The sequence below is a fragment of the Rana temporaria genome, chromosome 4 (genome assembly GCF_905171775.1).
Source record: "Rana temporaria chromosome 4, aRanTem1.1, whole genome shotgun sequence".
NCBI classification, from domain to species: Eukaryota; Metazoa; Chordata; class Amphibia; order Anura; family Ranidae; genus Rana; species Rana temporaria.
Window position 1 is genome coordinate 432,573,411 of NC_053492.1, and position 18,424 is coordinate 432,591,834.

General features: G+C 42.7%; 1 protein-coding gene across 1 annotated transcript in view; it reads left to right on the forward strand.

Moving 5' to 3' along the window:
- USH2A (usherin) overlaps positions 1 to 18,424 on the forward strand; it is a 1,018,338-nt gene that overhangs the window by 193,009 nt on the left and 806,905 nt on the right. The window contains exon 13 of the mRNA XM_040347840.1: positions 7,731 to 7,914. Coding sequence (XP_040203774.1) covers positions 7,731 to 7,914 — 184 coding nt within the window. The remainder of the gene's footprint in view (positions 1 to 7,730; positions 7,915 to 18,424) is intronic.

Sequence of the window (18,424 nt, forward strand, 5' to 3'; positions counted from 1 at the left end):
ACATCCCCGCCAGGGTGTGGCGTTTCTGTGAGGTGCCCAGTCAGACACTCGTAACACTGAATTGCTGCTGTGACCCTGACTCACTTAATTAGAAAGAACTGTGATGTTGTTACACTCTGCCTTGCAGTGAAAGCACCTGTACACTCTAACTGAAGATTACCAGTGCCTTGCTATCTACAGTACCAAGCCTCTCTGGATGTACTTTGTTCACTTCATTACAGGAGATCAACAAGTGCACCACCCTAGAGAGAGAAAATAACCGCTCAGAAGTCTTCAAAGAACCTCCTCACTGGAACCAAACCATGGGTGCCGATAATGCAATAGTGATGCAAAAATACGAAGGAAACTTGGACAGCCGCACTCCAAGAATGTTCTTTTAATTAAAATCGATCACAAAATAAACATGCCACAGCAAAAAAATTGGAACAAAAGCTAACGTTTCGCACTGTAGCTTCAGTGCTTCGTCATAGCTGGTTGCACCACCCTAGAGTCATCCAAAGTCTTAAGGGCCCCATCTGTATTCAGGACTTCAGTCACCTACAAGTGGATTTAGGTTGATTCAGTGCACTGGGTCAGGTATTGTGGTTAAAAATTTGAAGACGTTTGAAGAGTTAGAGATATGGGGCATTGGGACTCAGAACCTCCCCTGTGATGGTTATCTACCAGTCAAGCTGATCTTCGATCCCTCCGTGGCTGGGAAAGCCAGGACTTTTGACACTCTGGGAGAGGTCTGACCAGGGGCCAGTTAGAGCTCCCTCATCATAGGCACTTCAACTACGAGTGTACACCCTATGCTGAGACGAGCTTTCCAGCACCTAGTACAAGAGCAGAAGGCCCCAGCTGAAGGAGTGGGCAAGATATGGTGCCTGGACCAACATGAGATGTGGGCAGTGGTAGATAAGCTTGAGTGATTATCTCTAAGGGGCAGACATTTTGATCAAGACAGACAATAATCCTCTCACCTACATCCTTACTACTGCCAAGCTGGATGCCCCCGACCACAGGTGCTGTCTTGGTCTTAGACACCTGTAGATGTCGCTACATTCACATCTCTTTGGCGCGTCCGGAAACTTTTGCATGACAGCCACCTGCCAGTTTACTGGCTGTGCTGCATTCATCTCTCCTCTGTTCCAAGCTCAAGCAGAACTGCGTTTACTTGAATGTAAGCATTTACTTATGCTGTGCAATAAATGAATACATGCTTTTATTAATGTGTGCTGTGGCCACTTTCATGTTTTTTGCATACCCACAAGGATCTTTCCAGATCTGATGAACACTGCTGCACTGTTATTCAAGCTCTGCTTCACCTTTTCACCCATCCCTCTGCTCATCCTTCCCTATGGGATATCCTGCTCTCCTGGTTGATGGGGCTGCTGGCTATTTTAACAAAGCTTGTTCCATCCAGTTGGATCCCTCACCTTTCAGCTGCATTCGTCCTGGAATCTTTTCCCCTCCATTACCAAGTACAATAAACTCAGCTTCACATGATTTGGTTGCCTCTTGAAGAGCCTGTTCTCTACAGTTGCTTGATATCTCCCCATAGTGTGGAAACACAGCTACCTATCCTTTTTTCAAGTTACTACATAGCTTGGTGCTCAATTCTAAATGAGAGTTCATAGAATTTTTTAAATAGATTGTTTAAATTTAGAATGTTGTGTCAGGAGCGTCTAGCTCCTGCTCCTCATCCAGCATCCTGGTTTTGGCTATGGCCTTCTCCCTGTCCTTGTCCACCTGCAAGGTGATTGATGTGGTCAGTCTCTGGGTAAAAACCAAACCTGTTATAAGCACAGCCAAGCCCTCAGACTCATGCTTATGATAGAGAGTGATACGTGTGTAATTCATATGAAGAATACAGGAGATTGTTATCTGGTACTTGCCAGATATTCCTGCAGCTCCTTTAATGTTGCTGCAGGCCTCTTGGCAGCCTCCCTGACCAGTTTTTTTCTTGTCTTTTCATCAATTTGTAGGGATGTCCAGTTCTTGGTACTGTCATTGTTGTGTCATATTTTCTCCACTTGATGATGACTGTCAACACTGTGTTCCATAGTATATCTATTGCCTTGGAAATTCTTTTGTACCCTTCTCCTGACTGATACATTTTAACAGTGAGATCCCTCTGATGATTTGGAAGCTCTCATCGCACCATGGCTTTTGTGTTAGGATGCGACTAACAAAATGACAGGAAGGACCTACTAGAACAGTTGAACTTTTTGGAGTTAATCAGAGGCATGGCAGGTGTGTACTGACTCCTATTTAACATTCGTTTGAATGTGATTGCTTAATTATGAACACAGCTACATCCCCAGTTATAAGAGGGTGTGCACATGTATACAACCACATTATTATTATTTTACTCCCCCCCCCCAAATGATTTCAGTTTGTTTTTTAAATGACTTGTGCAGTTTATAGGTCACATATATTTACATAGTTATCTAGTAGGTAAGGTTGAATAAAGACAATAGTCTATCCACATTAAAGGTGGAAAAAGTTCTGAAATTATTTAACTTTGTCTAATTGTTTTATATCACAGAAACCTGACATTTTAACAGTGTGTAGACTTTTTATATTCATTGGTATATGAGATTTTTGGGCATTCCATTTGAAAACCATGAGCATTATTATAATTTTTTCCTCGTAAACAAAGCCGCTTTCACGTTTCGGTTACGCTTTCCTACATATTTTGTCTTTCAGATGCTTACTCAGCCGGAAGAACATTTGTAAAGTCAGGTACTGATGGTGGATGAAAAGATCTGTCTCCAAATTCCCATTCACCCCAAAGCACTTCAGTAGGGTTGAGGTCAGGATTCTATGTTGGCTACTCAAGTTCCTAAACCCCAAACTTGTGAAACCATGTCTTTAAGATTCTGGCTTTGTGCACAAGGGGGCAGTCATGCTAAAACAAAACCAGGCCTTCCTCAAACTGTTGCAAGAAGATTGGAAGTTCATAATTGTCTAAAATGTATGTTGTAGAATTGACAGTATCCTTCACTAGAAAAACCTTAACTCAATAAATTGGCAAGGGAACCACATTCACTTGGCCATTTAGGTAGCTGGGATGGCCAGGTGTCCACAACATATGACCATATACAGTAGCGTAATCGTCTAAGGCCCCGTACACACGACCGAACATGTCTGCTGAAACTGGTCCGCGGACCAGTTTCAGCAGACATGTTCGGTCGTGTGTAGGCCCGAGCGGACAGGATTCCAGCGTACATTTCCCCGTCAGGCCTTTTTCCAGCAGGCAAATATTTCCAAACTTGTTTAGAAACAGCCCGCTGGAATCCTGTCCGCTCGGACATGTTCGGTCGTCTGTACAGACCTACCGTAGATGTCCGAGCGCCCGCCATCCCTCGCATGCGTCGAATGACTTTGATGCATGCGTGGAAGCATTGAACTGGCAGGGCCGCCCACGTCGCCACGTCATCGTCTCCGCGACGGATTTCTGTATGATGGTGAGTACAGCCATCATACAGAAATCCCCGGGCAGACATGTACGGTGAAAACGGTCCGGCAGACCGGTTTCATCGTACATGTTTGCTCGTCTGTACAAGGCCTTAGGCTATGCAAAATCTAGTTGACATTTACATAGGTAGCAAAAATCTTCGGCAAATGTGATGATATCCTCCACCAGTATAAGAATTGCCTCCTTACCAGATGAGTTGGACCATATGTTTTCACAAGTGGTCAAAGACAGCTTGTTCTCACTATAAGGGAGAATACAAACTCGGAGCAACAGCCACGAGCAGCAGCAGAAAGGACGCGGGTGACGTCACAGGAAAAACTCCTCCCCCGCTTTTTTCCTGTGACGTCACCCGCGTCCTTTCTGCTGCTGCTCGTGGCTGTTGCTCCGAGTTTTTATTCTATTTTACATTGCCTATCGCCTACTGGCCAGTTGTTTTCTGGCCGATTGTCTGCAGACATACCAGACTGACTGTAGTATGGTGAAGTGCTGTTTTTTTACCTTTCCCTGGAATAAATACAGTCTACACTTAGAACATGTTTTTATTTTTTATTCCCCATTGGACCTACTATTCACTGCTGCATTGGACTCCACTGCACCATCTCCCTTATGGTGAGAACAAGCTGTCTTTGACCACTTGTGAAAACATATGGTCTAACTCATCTGGTTAGGAGGCACTTCTTATACTGGTGGAGGATATCATCACATTTGCCAAAGATTTTTGCTATATCACTGGGTGTCATCTTAATTCTTGATTCTTCAGTCAAGGACTTTATTTGCGCTGCACTTTTATTATTATTTATCATTTGTACTTTTTGAGTTTTTTTGTGATTGCCTCTGTTGGTGTTCAGCTTGCAATCAATTTAGTTTTATTTGTAACATTTGTGCGCTGATTGCTGTTTTTTCCGATATTTACATAGGAAATCCAGTGTTCTGGTGGTGCGTTGGGGGTGGTGGAATATTAACTGTATCTTGTGGGGCCTTATAGTACCATCTATTTAATGCCAACTTTATTTTTTATTTCTTGTATACAGTACATGTTTACTTTAAATTAAAACATAACATTTGTAGCAAAAAAAATCTTTCAATGAGTGCCCTACATAGACTATTGAAAAAAATCATACTTTCAAGCCAATAAAATAAATTACCTGTTTTTCCAAACATTTGCTCTTGGCATGGATACTGTAAACTCCTGTTCTGAGTGACTTTGCAAGATGTCACTTTCTTGGAAATGTTGGCAAGCAGTGAGGTTTCTGGTTGACTTGTAAAGTAGCCAAAATTGTAAGTAAACCTGTTTTTTGCGGCAATGTTTCCTGATCTTCTGTTTTCTTGAAATACCCATTTACAAAGTACAGTAAAGTAATCCCCTGCAGAAATATTAAAGTACAACTGTGGTCTAATTAAAAAGAAGGATACTGAGAAGATGTTGAAGTAATGTAATATAAAAAAGTGACTGCTTTTTCTGTGTTGGAAGAGCAGCTGATACATAAACAGTTCTCCAGTAAACTCCACCATTGAAATCTGTGTCTGATTTACTAAAGTTAACAAGCGTATATTGTTGCATCGATCATGTGCAGACAACCAAATTGTATCTTCAAAGGGCCATATTCTGAGTAAATCTCCGCCTGCTTCGCTTAGGGCACTTACACTCCGCTGTCCCAACTTACTGGAGCAGGTGTTGTATTCCCCAACCACTTGCTCCATAAGTTGGGACAGCGGAGTGTAAGTGTCCCGGCGTAGCCTGGCGGATCTCCAAGGGGGCGGCTTCTATTCAAATGAAGCGCGCCCCCGATACAAAAGAACTGGGCATGCGCCGGGCTGCAAAAAGCCCAGTGCGCATGCTCCAGTTCTCGGCGGAAAACGTCAATGACGCCGACGTGTGCGTCATTGACGTAAAGTCTTATTCAAGAACGACTTACGTAAACGACGTATCCGACGAAAAAACACGACGGGGACCCGACGCCATCCGTAACATGGCCTACGCGAGACTTGCGGAAACTTACCCCTCATATAGCAGGGGTAAGTTTCCGCTTACGCAAACGACGTTAGCGACGGTTACGCGACGCGAACTCGTTTGTGAATCGGCGTAGAAGGATCATTTGCATACGCAAATGACTCCTTCACTTAAATGCCATCTAGCGGCGGCCGGCGTCATTGCATTTAAGATCCGCCAGTGTAAGTGACTTACAGATGGCGGATCTTAAGTGTATCTATGCAAAACTGATTCTGAGAATCAGGAGCATAGATACACGGGTCAAAAAAGGGAGTTACGATGGAGTATCCTGAGTTACTCCATCGTAACTTTACTCAGAATATGGCCCAAAATGTTTACTGTGTACGTTGATACACAGGCAGGTTGATTTACCAGTATGTTTTTCAAGAGATGCGTTTTACTATGGAGTGGATGGCAAATAAGTGATGCATCTAAATATTTTTGGATCTATTTGACTGCTGTTAGTAATTTTACATGTGCATCTCGTGTAGGAACAAATCTGTGCTTATTGATATTAAAGGAGAAGTAAAGCCAAAGCTCGGGGGCAAAGGGAGGCAAAGCAGACAGCGGTGACTGACAGCCTCCAGCTTTTTGCTCACAGAGCCCTGAGAACTAAGCGATCAGCAGTGTTTGATCACTTTGTTCTCAGTCTTAGAGGCAGATCAGACCAGTGCTGTATCCACCAAGGTAAGTATGATTTCTGAGAAAAAAAAACTTCTCTTTTAATATGGCCTTGTCACCAGGTAAAGAACTTCAAAGAGCAGCCCTCAATAAAAAAAGACAGTATATACTTACCTCTCTGGTGGGTAGTGTGCTCTCTTGAAGAGCTCCAAGTGCCACTGCTATCTGACACTTTCGGGTGTGTAGGGTAGTGTGTTCTCTGCTGGGTGCCATGGTTTATCTCCCCAACCCCTACTCCACTATAGGACATGTGTTTTTCAGACTGTCTTTACTTGATTTGCTGAAAAAGATCATTGTTTACAGTGTTCAATAGCTCAATTGTATATGTATGCACAGAACTGAATGAGTCAGAGCAGTGACTTTGCCTTCTCACCCTGGCTGTTTACAAATAATTCTATCAAAAGTTTAATTTAGAGAACCTGAAAGCAAACAGCTTTTGCTCTGCTATTTAGAGAACCCATAGTGCTCTGTAAATCCTGTGTCGTAAGTACAATTTGTATTATATGGTTATGCACAAGAACATTTGTTTATAAAGTTTGTACTTAAAAAAAGAAATTTCAACAAAATAAATTCATTATAACCTGGTGACATCTAATACCTGCATTTGTGTTCACACTGGTTCATTTTGATCCAAGGCTTAAGCTGTATAATGGGACAGCACTTCCTTCCAAGTGTGGTCAACCTACAGCAGTTATATACCCAGCCTTTGTCACTCAGATGTCAAATGCCAAAGCTTCTGTGGCCAGTAGAGGGCCTCCCGGCGCTGCGCCGTCTGATTGGACAGGAGATCGCCTAGGACCTGTGACGTGTCTTAGGCGATCGCCTACAGCAGCCCCTTCCTGTAGGCGATTAAGCTTAATCGCCTACCCGGAAGGAGGAAGTGGGACAGGAAGTCCCACTCCTCCTGAAGCCCCCACTCCCCCCCCCCAAAAAAAATTACATGCCAAATGTGGCATGTAAGGGGGTGAGGAGTGGGATAAGCGGAAGTTCCAATTTTGGGTGGAACTCCGCTTTAAATTCAAAGTCTTGCATAGAACAAAAGCCTAAGGTCCTTCTTAGGTAAAAGGGACCATATTTTAAGACAAACACAGGTTGCCAGCACCCAAACTTTACTAGCATTGATAGTTTTTACACCTTAGTGAACAGGACAGGTTCCCTTTTAGGAGAACAGACGTGTCCTGTCTCCTGCCTGAGCCTTGGCCTTCCAGCTGACATTATGCCCAGACTGCTGGAAGATGGTAAAACCTGTCAATGAAAACTTTTAGTTTAGTTTTCTTTTTATGTTATCCTGACATTGCCTTTCTTATATGACAGTTTTCTAAAATCTTGTTATTAGCACTGAGTTTAGACATGAGATGGCTATGCATCCTGCAGATTAGTCTAATCCCATTGTTCCAAAAGAGAAAATAAGTAAATAATAAAATATCAAATAATCCCTGAGAGGTAAGGCTCCATTATTATAGTAATTGAAGAGTGTATATTCAAATTATTAAAGATCCCTATTGGTAACTGGTTTTCTTTAAAGCAACTACAGTGGAATCCTGGATTGCGAGTAATGCTGTTAACAAGCTTTTTTTTTCCCTTCATTTCTTGCAGGTCTTTATTCCTTCGGTGATTGGGGCACAGGGTGTGTGCCATGCCTATGCCACCCCAGAGGATCAGTTAGTGCAACCTGCAATGATATAAATGGTCAGTGCAAGTGCGGGGATTCCTCGGTATCTGGGATGAAATGTGATCAGTGCAGTGACTCCTTCTATGGATTTCATCAGGACACAGGAAGGTATGGAGAAATAATTGAGTACATTGTTTTTGTAGCACTACCCCCGGAGGAGCTGCTGGTTATTTTTGGGTGGCATGTTACCTCTATATTCTCGCTGTCCAGGGTAAAAGGAGAGTCTAAAGAATTTCAATGTCCACACAATGCACTTCTTTTTCTTGGGAGCCGACCTGCCGCCGTATAACTGCGACGGCTGGTCGGCAAGCAGTTAATTAATTTTCTAAAAAATTCCAAATTCCAAATTTTTGGAAGGACTCGAATCTGGATAGCTGGTAGGCCGGAAAGCTGGCAACCAATGACTCATCAGCTGTCAGCGGGATTCCCCACTGAGCACTGAAATGTAAACAAAAGAATGCGGGCAATAGAAAAGTCTTAAAAAAAAATAGCATGGTCCCCCCTCCAATCCATACCGGGCCCTTATCTGAGTATGCAGCCCGTCAGGTCAGGAAGGGGGGGGGGCGAGCTAGTGCACCCCCTTCCTGAACCATACCTGGCCACTAGGGATGAGCTTTATGTTCGAGTCGAACTTGAGTTTAACTCGAACATTGCCTGTTCGCCCGTTCAGTGAACAGCGAACAATTTAGGGTGTTCGCGGTAAATTTGAAAAGCTGCAGAACACCCTTTAAAAGTCTATGGGGGAAATCAAAAGTGCTAATTTTAAAGGTTAATACGCAAGTTATTGTCATTAAAAGTGTTTGGAGACCCGGGTCCTGCCATGTATCAATGCAAAAAAAAAGTTTTTAAAACTAAAGTAAGTGATTTTAATAATGCTTAAAGTGAAACAATAAAAGTGAAATATTCCTTTAAATTTCGTACCTTGGGGGTGTCTATAGTATGCCTGTAAAGTAGTACATGTTTCCAGTGTTTAGAACTGTCCTTGCACAAAATGACATTTCTAAAGGAAAAAAAGCCATTTAAACCTACTCTTGGCTATTCATGAATTGTCGGGTTCCGGCAATACAGATCAAAGTCATTGAACCAAAAAAAAAAAAAGCATGAGGGTCCCCCCGAATTCCATATCAGGGCCTTCAGGTGCCTGAACCCTGCACCAAAAAAAAAAAAAAATGGCATGGGTCCCCCCCAAAAATCTATACCATACCCTTATTCAAGCATGCAACCTGGCAGGCCGCAGGAAAAAAGGAGGAGGATGTCCCGATGTTGATGGGTGACAACTTCCCCAGTGGTTGTGGGGGTCTGCGGGTGGGGGTCTTATCGTAATCTGGAAGCCCCCTTTAATGGTAGTACCCCTAACATTTCACAAAAGAAAGTGTCAAAAATTTTAAAAACCACACAGACACAGTTGGGATAAGTCCTTTATTAAAAATAAAAAATAAAAAAAACATTCCAGCGATGTAATCCAGTCTGTCCAGCATTGTAATCCATTCTCCAGCGATGTTCCAGTCTCCACTGCACACGAAACCCCCATGATGCGTAAGAGGGGGCAGGGTCACCCGTCCACGTCATTGGGTAACCCCCGGCTTTCTCCTTGCGTAAGGAGAAAGCCGGGGGTTACCCAGTGACGTGGATGGGTGAACCTGCTCCATGACGTCACGGGGCGGGGTCACCCGTTCACGTCATTGTGTAACCCCCGCTCGCTTGGCGTATAACACGCACAGGCGTATAAGACGCTCCCTAACTTTAAGAGGGAAGTTTCAGGAAAAAAAAAATACGCGGCCCCCTGCGTATAACACGCAGGCACAGTTTACCCTCTATTTTTAGGGTAGAAAAGTGAGTGTTATACGCCAATAAATACAGTACTTTATGTGTGAACAGTTCTTCCATTGGGGATGAAATGTCCTGTGGAGGCCTCTGGCATGGACTGGGTGCAAGATGGGGGAGGAATGGGCTTCAGCAGGAGAGGACAGTGTTCCAGCGGGACATTGGGTGGGGTAAGCATCTTGTGCGACAAATCTAGCCAACCGCAAATCCCCTTTTGTAAGTGAGGCTTTCCATTCCCCGGATAGCTGCACTGTCTGCATGTGCACTGACAGCTCATCACTCATGGAGATGAGATCAGCAAAGACCAGGGGGGTTGCCAAGGGTGTACGGTGTTAGTTCACCTGTTCACTTTTTGTGAAAAGATGAACCTTAAAGCATTAACCCGTTTTTTTTTTTTAAATACCTAAACCCCACCCATCCTCCCCATAAAAAAAGTCCCCAAAGCTACTCACTCTCTCTTTACACATTAGCACTGCCCTTCATGTCCTCCAAGAAAAAAAATGACAAATGTTAATGATGCACAGTGCTTTAGCAAACAAAATGTCATTCAGTTAGGGTTTAAATCTACTTTAAATCCTTGCTAAGCAGGCCCATGAAAAAGAGAATGATATATGTATTCATTATAAATTGTACATTTTTATCAGATGTTGTAAAGCGCTGCGCAAACTGCTGGCACTGTATAAATCCTGTATAATGATAATAATAATATTTGTGCAGCAATGAAAACATGCATGGACAATAGACAAAGCATGCAAAAACACATATAGTACTGTGCAGTATTGCAGATCATAAATATGCATGAAAAGTGATACTCTTAATGTAAAACATTTTAAGTATTTATTTTTATGAATATATATATATATATATATATATCGTATTCAATAACATGTTACTAAAGATTGACGGCATGCTGGATTTGAGCAATGCATGTCTGTGGCCCTCTACTGGATTAATGAGAAATTGCAGTAAGCTTTTTACATCACGGTCTTTGTTTGCAGTAATGATCAGATCAATGAGCATCACAGATTGCTAATTTATATAAATCTTGACAGATTAGTGTTTATGAAATTCACTCGGTGTGAAAAGCTTTCCCACTAGAAAAAAAAATTATGCTCTTTTTTTTTTTAAATTGATTTCCAGGCAGGCTGCATCGTACCTGGAGAGTCAATGTAATAAAGGTTCCTCTGTATTAATATTACAAAAACCATTTATTCCAGGGGAAAAAAAATCAATACGACAATACATCTTAGTTTGGTTTTCGTTTTTAAAGGTTGAAATTGTCTTGTTGTTACGATTCATAATTCCCCTTTAAATAAAAGGGATGTGACTGTGTTACATTAAATATTTCTCAAAGGACCCATAAAATGCATCCTTAAATGTTGAGAAGAACCATAAAGCAGAAGTAAAGTATACATTTATTTAAATGTAAACACTTTGAGGCCTCGTACACACAACCGGTTTTCTCTGCAAAAACCAGCAAGAAAACTGCTTCTTGCCGAGATTCCTGTTCGTGTGTACGAGGCTTTCAGGTTTCTTGTCAGGAAATCTAACCAGAATCTCAACGAGAAAAAAAGAGAACCTGCGCTCTTTTTTTCTCGTCGAGATTCTTGTCGGCCTGTTTCCAGACGAGAAACCCAAAAGTGTGTATACTTACCTGTTGCGGTGGAAACCCGTGCATGCTCAAAATGACTTTGACGAATGCGCGGTAGCTTCCACGGCATTGGTAGGGTGAAGCAAGATGGCGGCGATGGCATAGAATGTGATGAGCGCATGCTTGTCATACGCTATGACGTCACCACAGAGCACTTAGGGTGACCACATTTCCAAACTACCATTCAGGGACACCCTCCCTTCCCAAAAATCAGCTTGTGTTGTAACGAATCACAGCACAGTGATTGGACACAAGAGGCGGGATTTATGATTTCTCCAATCACAAGCAGGGGGCGGGATTGTTCTCCTCCAGGCTTTACCAGCCAGGACAAGTACTGCAAAATGCAGGACTGTCCCGGGCAATCCAGGACACGTGGTCACCCTAAGAGCACTATCCCATTAATTCACTGTGCAGTGCAGTTGAGGCTGCAGAGAAAGACAGGGGTGTTTGAGCTTTGGGTGCACATCCTAATGCAATAGGCTGCGCACACCTATGTGTCTATCTGTTGAGAAGAAGATAAACAGGGTTTTCATGTTGTAAGCTCTCTGCCCCTTATGTAAATATAGAAGCTCAGTGACATACTAAGAGGGAGGTTGGGAAATGACCCATGAGCTGTGCAGCCAGCAGAGAACAAGCCAGGAGGTCATAGGAAATCCCAGGTTCTGGTGTTATTCCTGCACTGCAGGACGGGAACCTTTTGAGAAAGCAACAAGACATGCAGTTTTGCAACTATTTTTAACTTGCATTTTCAGAGTCCTGTTTTAAAGAACTCCAATTCTGCTTTTATGTAAACTTTGCCAATACTGCATGAAATGCCTATGAACTCTGAGCTGTGCAGCCAGTAGAGATTAAGCCAAGATTAAGCCAAGAGACATGCTGGGAGAAAACCTTGCATTGCATCCCTTGTGGTATCCACATCTACATGGTAGAGAGGCATGGGGAATTGTCCCTCTACTCTGTGGTCATGATTTTTTCTGTCCTCGGATGCTCAGTAGTAGCACCTTCTATCTCTGTCAGGTTTTAGGATCATTTGTAAATGAAGCCTGAAAACAGTATATCTAAAAATATTTTTACAATTTATTTTGTCTGGGGCTTATTTTTACATCAAATTCTTTTGAACTATCCAATGTCAGTTTTAGAAAACTAATGACAATAAAGGTGAAAATAACTGGAGCCCAGTCTGCCCCCCACCCTTCATTTGCTTTTACTGCAGGCATTATGAATGGATACCAATCAATCAAAAAGTTTCATATGGTAAAGCACTATGAAGTCTTTGTCTTTTCTTTGAGCCATATTGTGGAGGAGTGGAGGACAATAGACCCCACTTGCTGAAGAGATGAATGATTCTTCTCAAAGGGTTTGCACGTCAATATAACAGAATTAGGGTGACAGGCCATACCTCCTGTTGATGTTGCATTCCGCATCTTTATAAAAAGTCTGAGCAAATGTAGTAATGTCACTACTGTTGTAGTTCGCTTTTTGGTATCCACTTTGTCTGTTTCTTATGCTGTAACACCTGCTTTCTATTTTACATGTACATTGTGGAATTCAATAGAAATCTATGGTTAAAAAAATATATATAACAGAATATGTAAAAAGGAAATCAAGGATGCAAACATTTTAAACGAACGGCAGATTGCAAAAGATAGTAGGACAAACTCCAAAAAATTATTCAAATACATTAATAGTAAAAGGTCAGGTCTGAGCATGTAGGCCCCTTACAAAATAAACTGGAGTGGATGACTGGAGACAAAGAGAAGGCAAATGTATTAAATACTTTCTTCAGCTCTGTGTATACAAAGGAGCATGGTGAAGCTCATGTCCACAATGGGGGTGGGAGTGACACAGCCCCAAATGATCCACAGTGGCTCAAAAGTGATATGGTCCAGAAATATTTAGACAGAATAAAGGTGTATAAACCTGGACCAGATGGCATCCACCCACGGATCCTAAAAGAGTTGTAATTTCAAAGCCATTGTTTCTAGTTTTTAGGGACTCGTTAATGACTGGAATGGTACCACTGGATTGGCGTAGGGCCAATGTGGTGCCCATATTTAAAAAGGGGTCAAAGTCTTTACCAAGTAACTATAGACCTGTTAGTTTAACTTCTATAGTTGGGAAGATACTGGAGAGTTTAATAAAAGACCACATAGACAGGGCTGGCAATGATGTTCCCCGTAGCCTCGTAGGTTCGGATCCACATGGGAGGGCCCGCCCAGACAGCTTGCTTGCATGGCTAGCAAGTTATTTCTGGAAAAAGCAACAGACAGCATGGATTCATGAAAGACAGAGGTTGTAAAACAAACCTGATTTCTTTTTAAAAGGAGGTAAGTAAAACCTTAGACAGAGGGGTGGCTGTGGAGGTGCTATACTTGGATTTTGCAAAAGCATTTGGCAAAGTTCCCCACACACGGCTAATGTGTAAGGTAAAGTCGAAAGGCTTGGAAGGATCAGTTTGTAAAAAGAATTATTCAGAGAGTAGTGGTTAATGATTCTTACTCCAAATGGTCTAAGGTTATCAGTGGTGTACCCCAAGGTTCAGTGTTGGGACCCCTACTTTTAATATCTTTATAAATGATATAGGATCTGGGATTAAAAGTACAACTTCTGTCTTTGCAAATGACACCAAGTTATGCAGTTGAATAAAGTCCTTACAGGATGTCTCCAATTTACAAGCCGACCTCAATACACGGTTAAATTGGGCAACTAAGTGGAAAATGAGGTTTAACCTTTTTGCTGCCAGAGCTGTTTTTGCATGTGTTTTTTGCACACATGTTTAAAGAATTATTTTAGGCCTGAAGATTATACAAAACCCAGATATATTATATATTTTCTGAAAGCAGATACCCTAGAGAATAAACAAGTGGTAGGTTCACACGATATTACCACAAAGGTCTAAGAAAAGCAAAATGTCAGTAAAAAACAAAAATAAATTACCCAAATATTTGGTAAAATAAAAAAGACAAGGTTGCACCGAGTACATAGATACCCAACATACCAAACCTTACATTTTTGTGAAATGGCATAAAACTTCAGTACCCTATATTTTCAAAAGCCACCTATAGGTATCAGTTTAGTGTTACAGATGAGGTCTTGTGTTGGAATTATTGCTCTCACTCTGGCATGCACAGCAATATATAACATATGTATCACAATCAAAGTTTTCACGCGCAGGGGCCCCCAACGCTGTACACGTTCGGATTTGTGATGAGCTAGCCGTGGACACCGAGGTCTTGACCCGGAAGTGGTGTCAGAGATGTCGCTTTTCAGGTCACAAGAAGGGGAGGAGAACAGACACGTGACGGCTCTTTTCCTACCCTTCCAGCCGCCAGCACCCACCATGGAGCTCTCAAGCCCGCTGATTGGCAAGCGGAGCCCAGTAAGCATGGCAGGCTGCAGCAGCGGGGGGGGGGGAAGCGCCGGTACCAGGGGTGTGTGTGAGCGATCGGGCAGCAGCGCAGCCACCCGAATGCTCTCACCTGACAGGCAGGAGGCTACCTGTCAGTTTCACACACAATGCAGGTGGCTGCAACCACCAGATTGTGTGTGATACCCCCCCGCAAATCCATACGACGTACAGAACTGACGGCGAAAGGGTTAATGTTGATAAATTTAAAGTTATGCACTTAGGGGCTAAGAATATGCATGCATGATACATACTAGGGGGAGTACAACTGGGACAATCGTTGGTGGCGAAGGATCTGGGGTTTTTGGTAGAGCATAAGCTCAAGAATGGCATGCAATGCCAAGCTACGCTTTCCAAAGCAAGCAAAGTCCTTTCTTGAGTGGTATGGACTCCAGAGAGAGAGAAATATAATTGTGCCCCTGTACAAATCATTAGTCATGCTGAACTCTATTTTATCTTTGTGAGTGCTTTTTTATATTTTCTATGAAAATTACACTTTACAGGTTGTCGCACTTCTCTCCCCCTCTCTGCTTTTTGTCTCCTACAGCCACGCAGCACACCCATGCTGGAACGAAGCAGCACTTCCAGAGTTAGATTAGTAGTGTGTTCTAGCACTCTGGGCTACCCGCAGCAATGCATCTAGCTTACATAAGCGTCATCTGCCATTTTGTTTCATATTGTAATCATACAGTTTTATATTGTTTGATATTGCTTTACATTGCTTCACACTGTGAACTTACATCTAGCTCATCGGGGCACCGATTTCTGGTCGGCGCATCTGTGTATAGGGGTGGTTTCAGTCGAAGGGGTTAGTGCGCTGTGATTATTCTGGGTGTTCCCACCTTTGATACTTTTCACACAATATTTATGACCTTACATTGTATAATGGTCATAAACACAAGGTGAGAACACAACTGGTGTTGGTGGTTCACAGGAGGTGGAGGAGTGCAGTGAACACATTTGAATGCACAATGGGAAATGATTAAGGTGGGCATGAAAGAAAGGGAGACTGTTAGCCAGATTCAGAAAGACTGGCTTAACTTTGAGGCGGTGCAGCGTATCGCATATACGCTACGCCACCGTAAGTCAGAGAGGAAAGTGCTGTATTCACAAAGCATTTGCCTCACAAGTTATGGTGGCGTAGCGTAAATGGGCCGGCGTAAGCGTGCCTAATTCAAATGAGGAACAGGGGGTCGTGTTTTATGTTAATGACTCGTGACCCGACGTGATTGACGTTTTTAACGAACGGCGCATGCGCCGTCCGTGGACATATCCCAGTGTGAATTGCTCCAAAGTATGCCGCAAGGACGTATTGGTTTTGAAGTGAACATAAATTACGTCCAGCCCCATTCACGGACGACTTACTCAAACGACGTAAAAACTTCAAAATTTGACGCGGGAACGACGTCCATACTTAACATTGGCTAAGCCAGCTTTTTGTTCGACTAACTTTACGCCGAAAAACGCCTTACGTAAAGGGCGTATCTTTACTGCGACGGGCAAGCGTACGTTCGTGGATAGGCGTATCTCGCTGATTTACGCATTCTAGGCGTAAATCCGCATTCACGTCCCTAGCGGCCGGCGGAACTAGACAGCTAAGATACGACAGCTCAGGCAGTCGTATCTTAGCTACATTTAAGTGTATCTCAATTTGAGAATACACTTAAATGTACGACGGCTTAGATTCAGATTTACTACTGATACGCTGGCGTAAACGTCTCTGAATCTGGCGTGTTGTGATTTACTTGGACATTTTTATTGTTTTATAATTGATATATGGAAAAATTATAAGTAGCGTTTCACTGTTTATTTAGATGTATGAATGGATCCCAAGTTCTCTTTGGTCTTACATGTTCATACTGTTCATACTGTCCAGAGAGAGGAGTCTACACCATCTCCCAGCACTTTCACCTCTTCTGTGCCTCTTTCTGCCACTGATCAATAGCAGTAAAATAGCTTTCATTGCTCATGTCAGTGTATTGGCAGCTGCATTAAAAGGAATTCTTGGGGGGTACTAAAGACCCTGTAATCAAATTGTTTCTTTGGGTAAAAAACAGTGATTTCTCAGCATTGTACTCACTAAAGTAGACGTTTAAAAAGCACAGCAAAAAAGATGGCCAGTGGCTGCATACATGCTACAGTGGTTAAAGCTGAACACCATGAATTAAGCTATTTTGTAAAAAGTGCAGGCATGCCATGAGTTAATTCTAAAGAGGTGGGTGCCACCTCCTGGACTTATCTCTTTAATTTACATCTGACAAATTTAAGGCGCTCCAGGAAGATGGGCTCTGGGGCTACTGTGCTCGTCCTTCTAGTGTCAGCTCCTTCAAGTGCAGAGTGCAGCTGCTATTCCTGCCCCTCTGCTCCTCCTGTCCAATCACGGAAGCCTTTGTTTTATGTGAACTCATTCACTAAATACAAATACTTCTGCAAATGGGTAGTAGAAGGGAGGGGCAGGCATAATAGCTGGGTGTGCTTCTTCTCTCCTCCCAGAGTCCCAGAGTGCCATAAACCTGTCACATAAAAATAAAAGAGCTACGTCCAAGAGGTGGCATGCACCTCGTTGGACTTAATTCATAGTTTGCCTTCACTTTTATCAAAGTTGCTGAATTCCTGCTAAAAAGTCCTACCATTACAGTCCTTTTAGAAATCAGTGCTCCCACAATTGTGCTTCCTACAGCACTATTTTTATGAATTACTGACAATACATTTGATATTCCTTAACCACTTCAGCCCCGGAGGATTTGGTTGCCAAATGACTGGGCCACTTTTTGTGATTTGGCACTGCGTCGCTTTAACTGACAATTGCGCAGTCCTGCAATGTGGCTCCCAAACAAAATTGACGTCCTTTTTTTCTTACAAGTAGAGCTTTCTTTTGGTGGTATTTGATCACCTCTGCGTTTATTTATTTTTTTGCGCTATAAACAAAAATAGAGTGACAATTTTGAAAAAAAAAATCATATTTTTTACTTTTTGCTATAGTAAATATCCACCAAAAATATATATTAAAAAAATCCTCATTTAAGGCCGATATGTATTCTTCTACATATTTTTTGGTAAAAAAAAATTGCAATAGGCGTTTATTGATTGGTTTGCGCAAAAGTTAGAGCGTCTACAAAATAGGGGATACGTTTATGGCATTTTTATTGATATTTTTTTTTTACTAGTAATGGTGGCGATTATCGATTTTATATCATGACTGCGATATTATAGCGGACACATCGGACACTTTGATGCTATTTTGGGACCATTCGCCTTTATACAGCTATCAGTGCTATAAAAATGCACTGATTACTGTACAAATGTGACTGGCAGGGAAGGGGTTAACCACTAGAGGGCTAGAAAGGGGTTAAGTGTGTCCTAGGGAGTAATTCTAACTGTGTGGGGGCTGGTCTTACTGTAACTTGACACTGGTCGCTTCTCCCTGATTACAAGGAGCAGACAATCCGTGTCCTGTCACTAGGCGAACAGGGAGATGCATTGTTTACACAGGATTCCTCCTGTTCTGCAGCTCAGTGACACGATCGTGGGACAGCAGCAGGCATCGAGTCCGCTGGTCCTGCATGCACGGTCACGGAGCTCGCAGCAGGGGCGCACACGTGCCGCTGGTGGCGCACATGCGCCCGCAAGGCGCAAAATTCAAAGTGAAGTAAATATACGCTACTTTGCACAGCCGTGCCATTCTGCCAACGTATATGTACAGGCGGCGGTCGGCAAATGGTTAAGATCCAATAGAA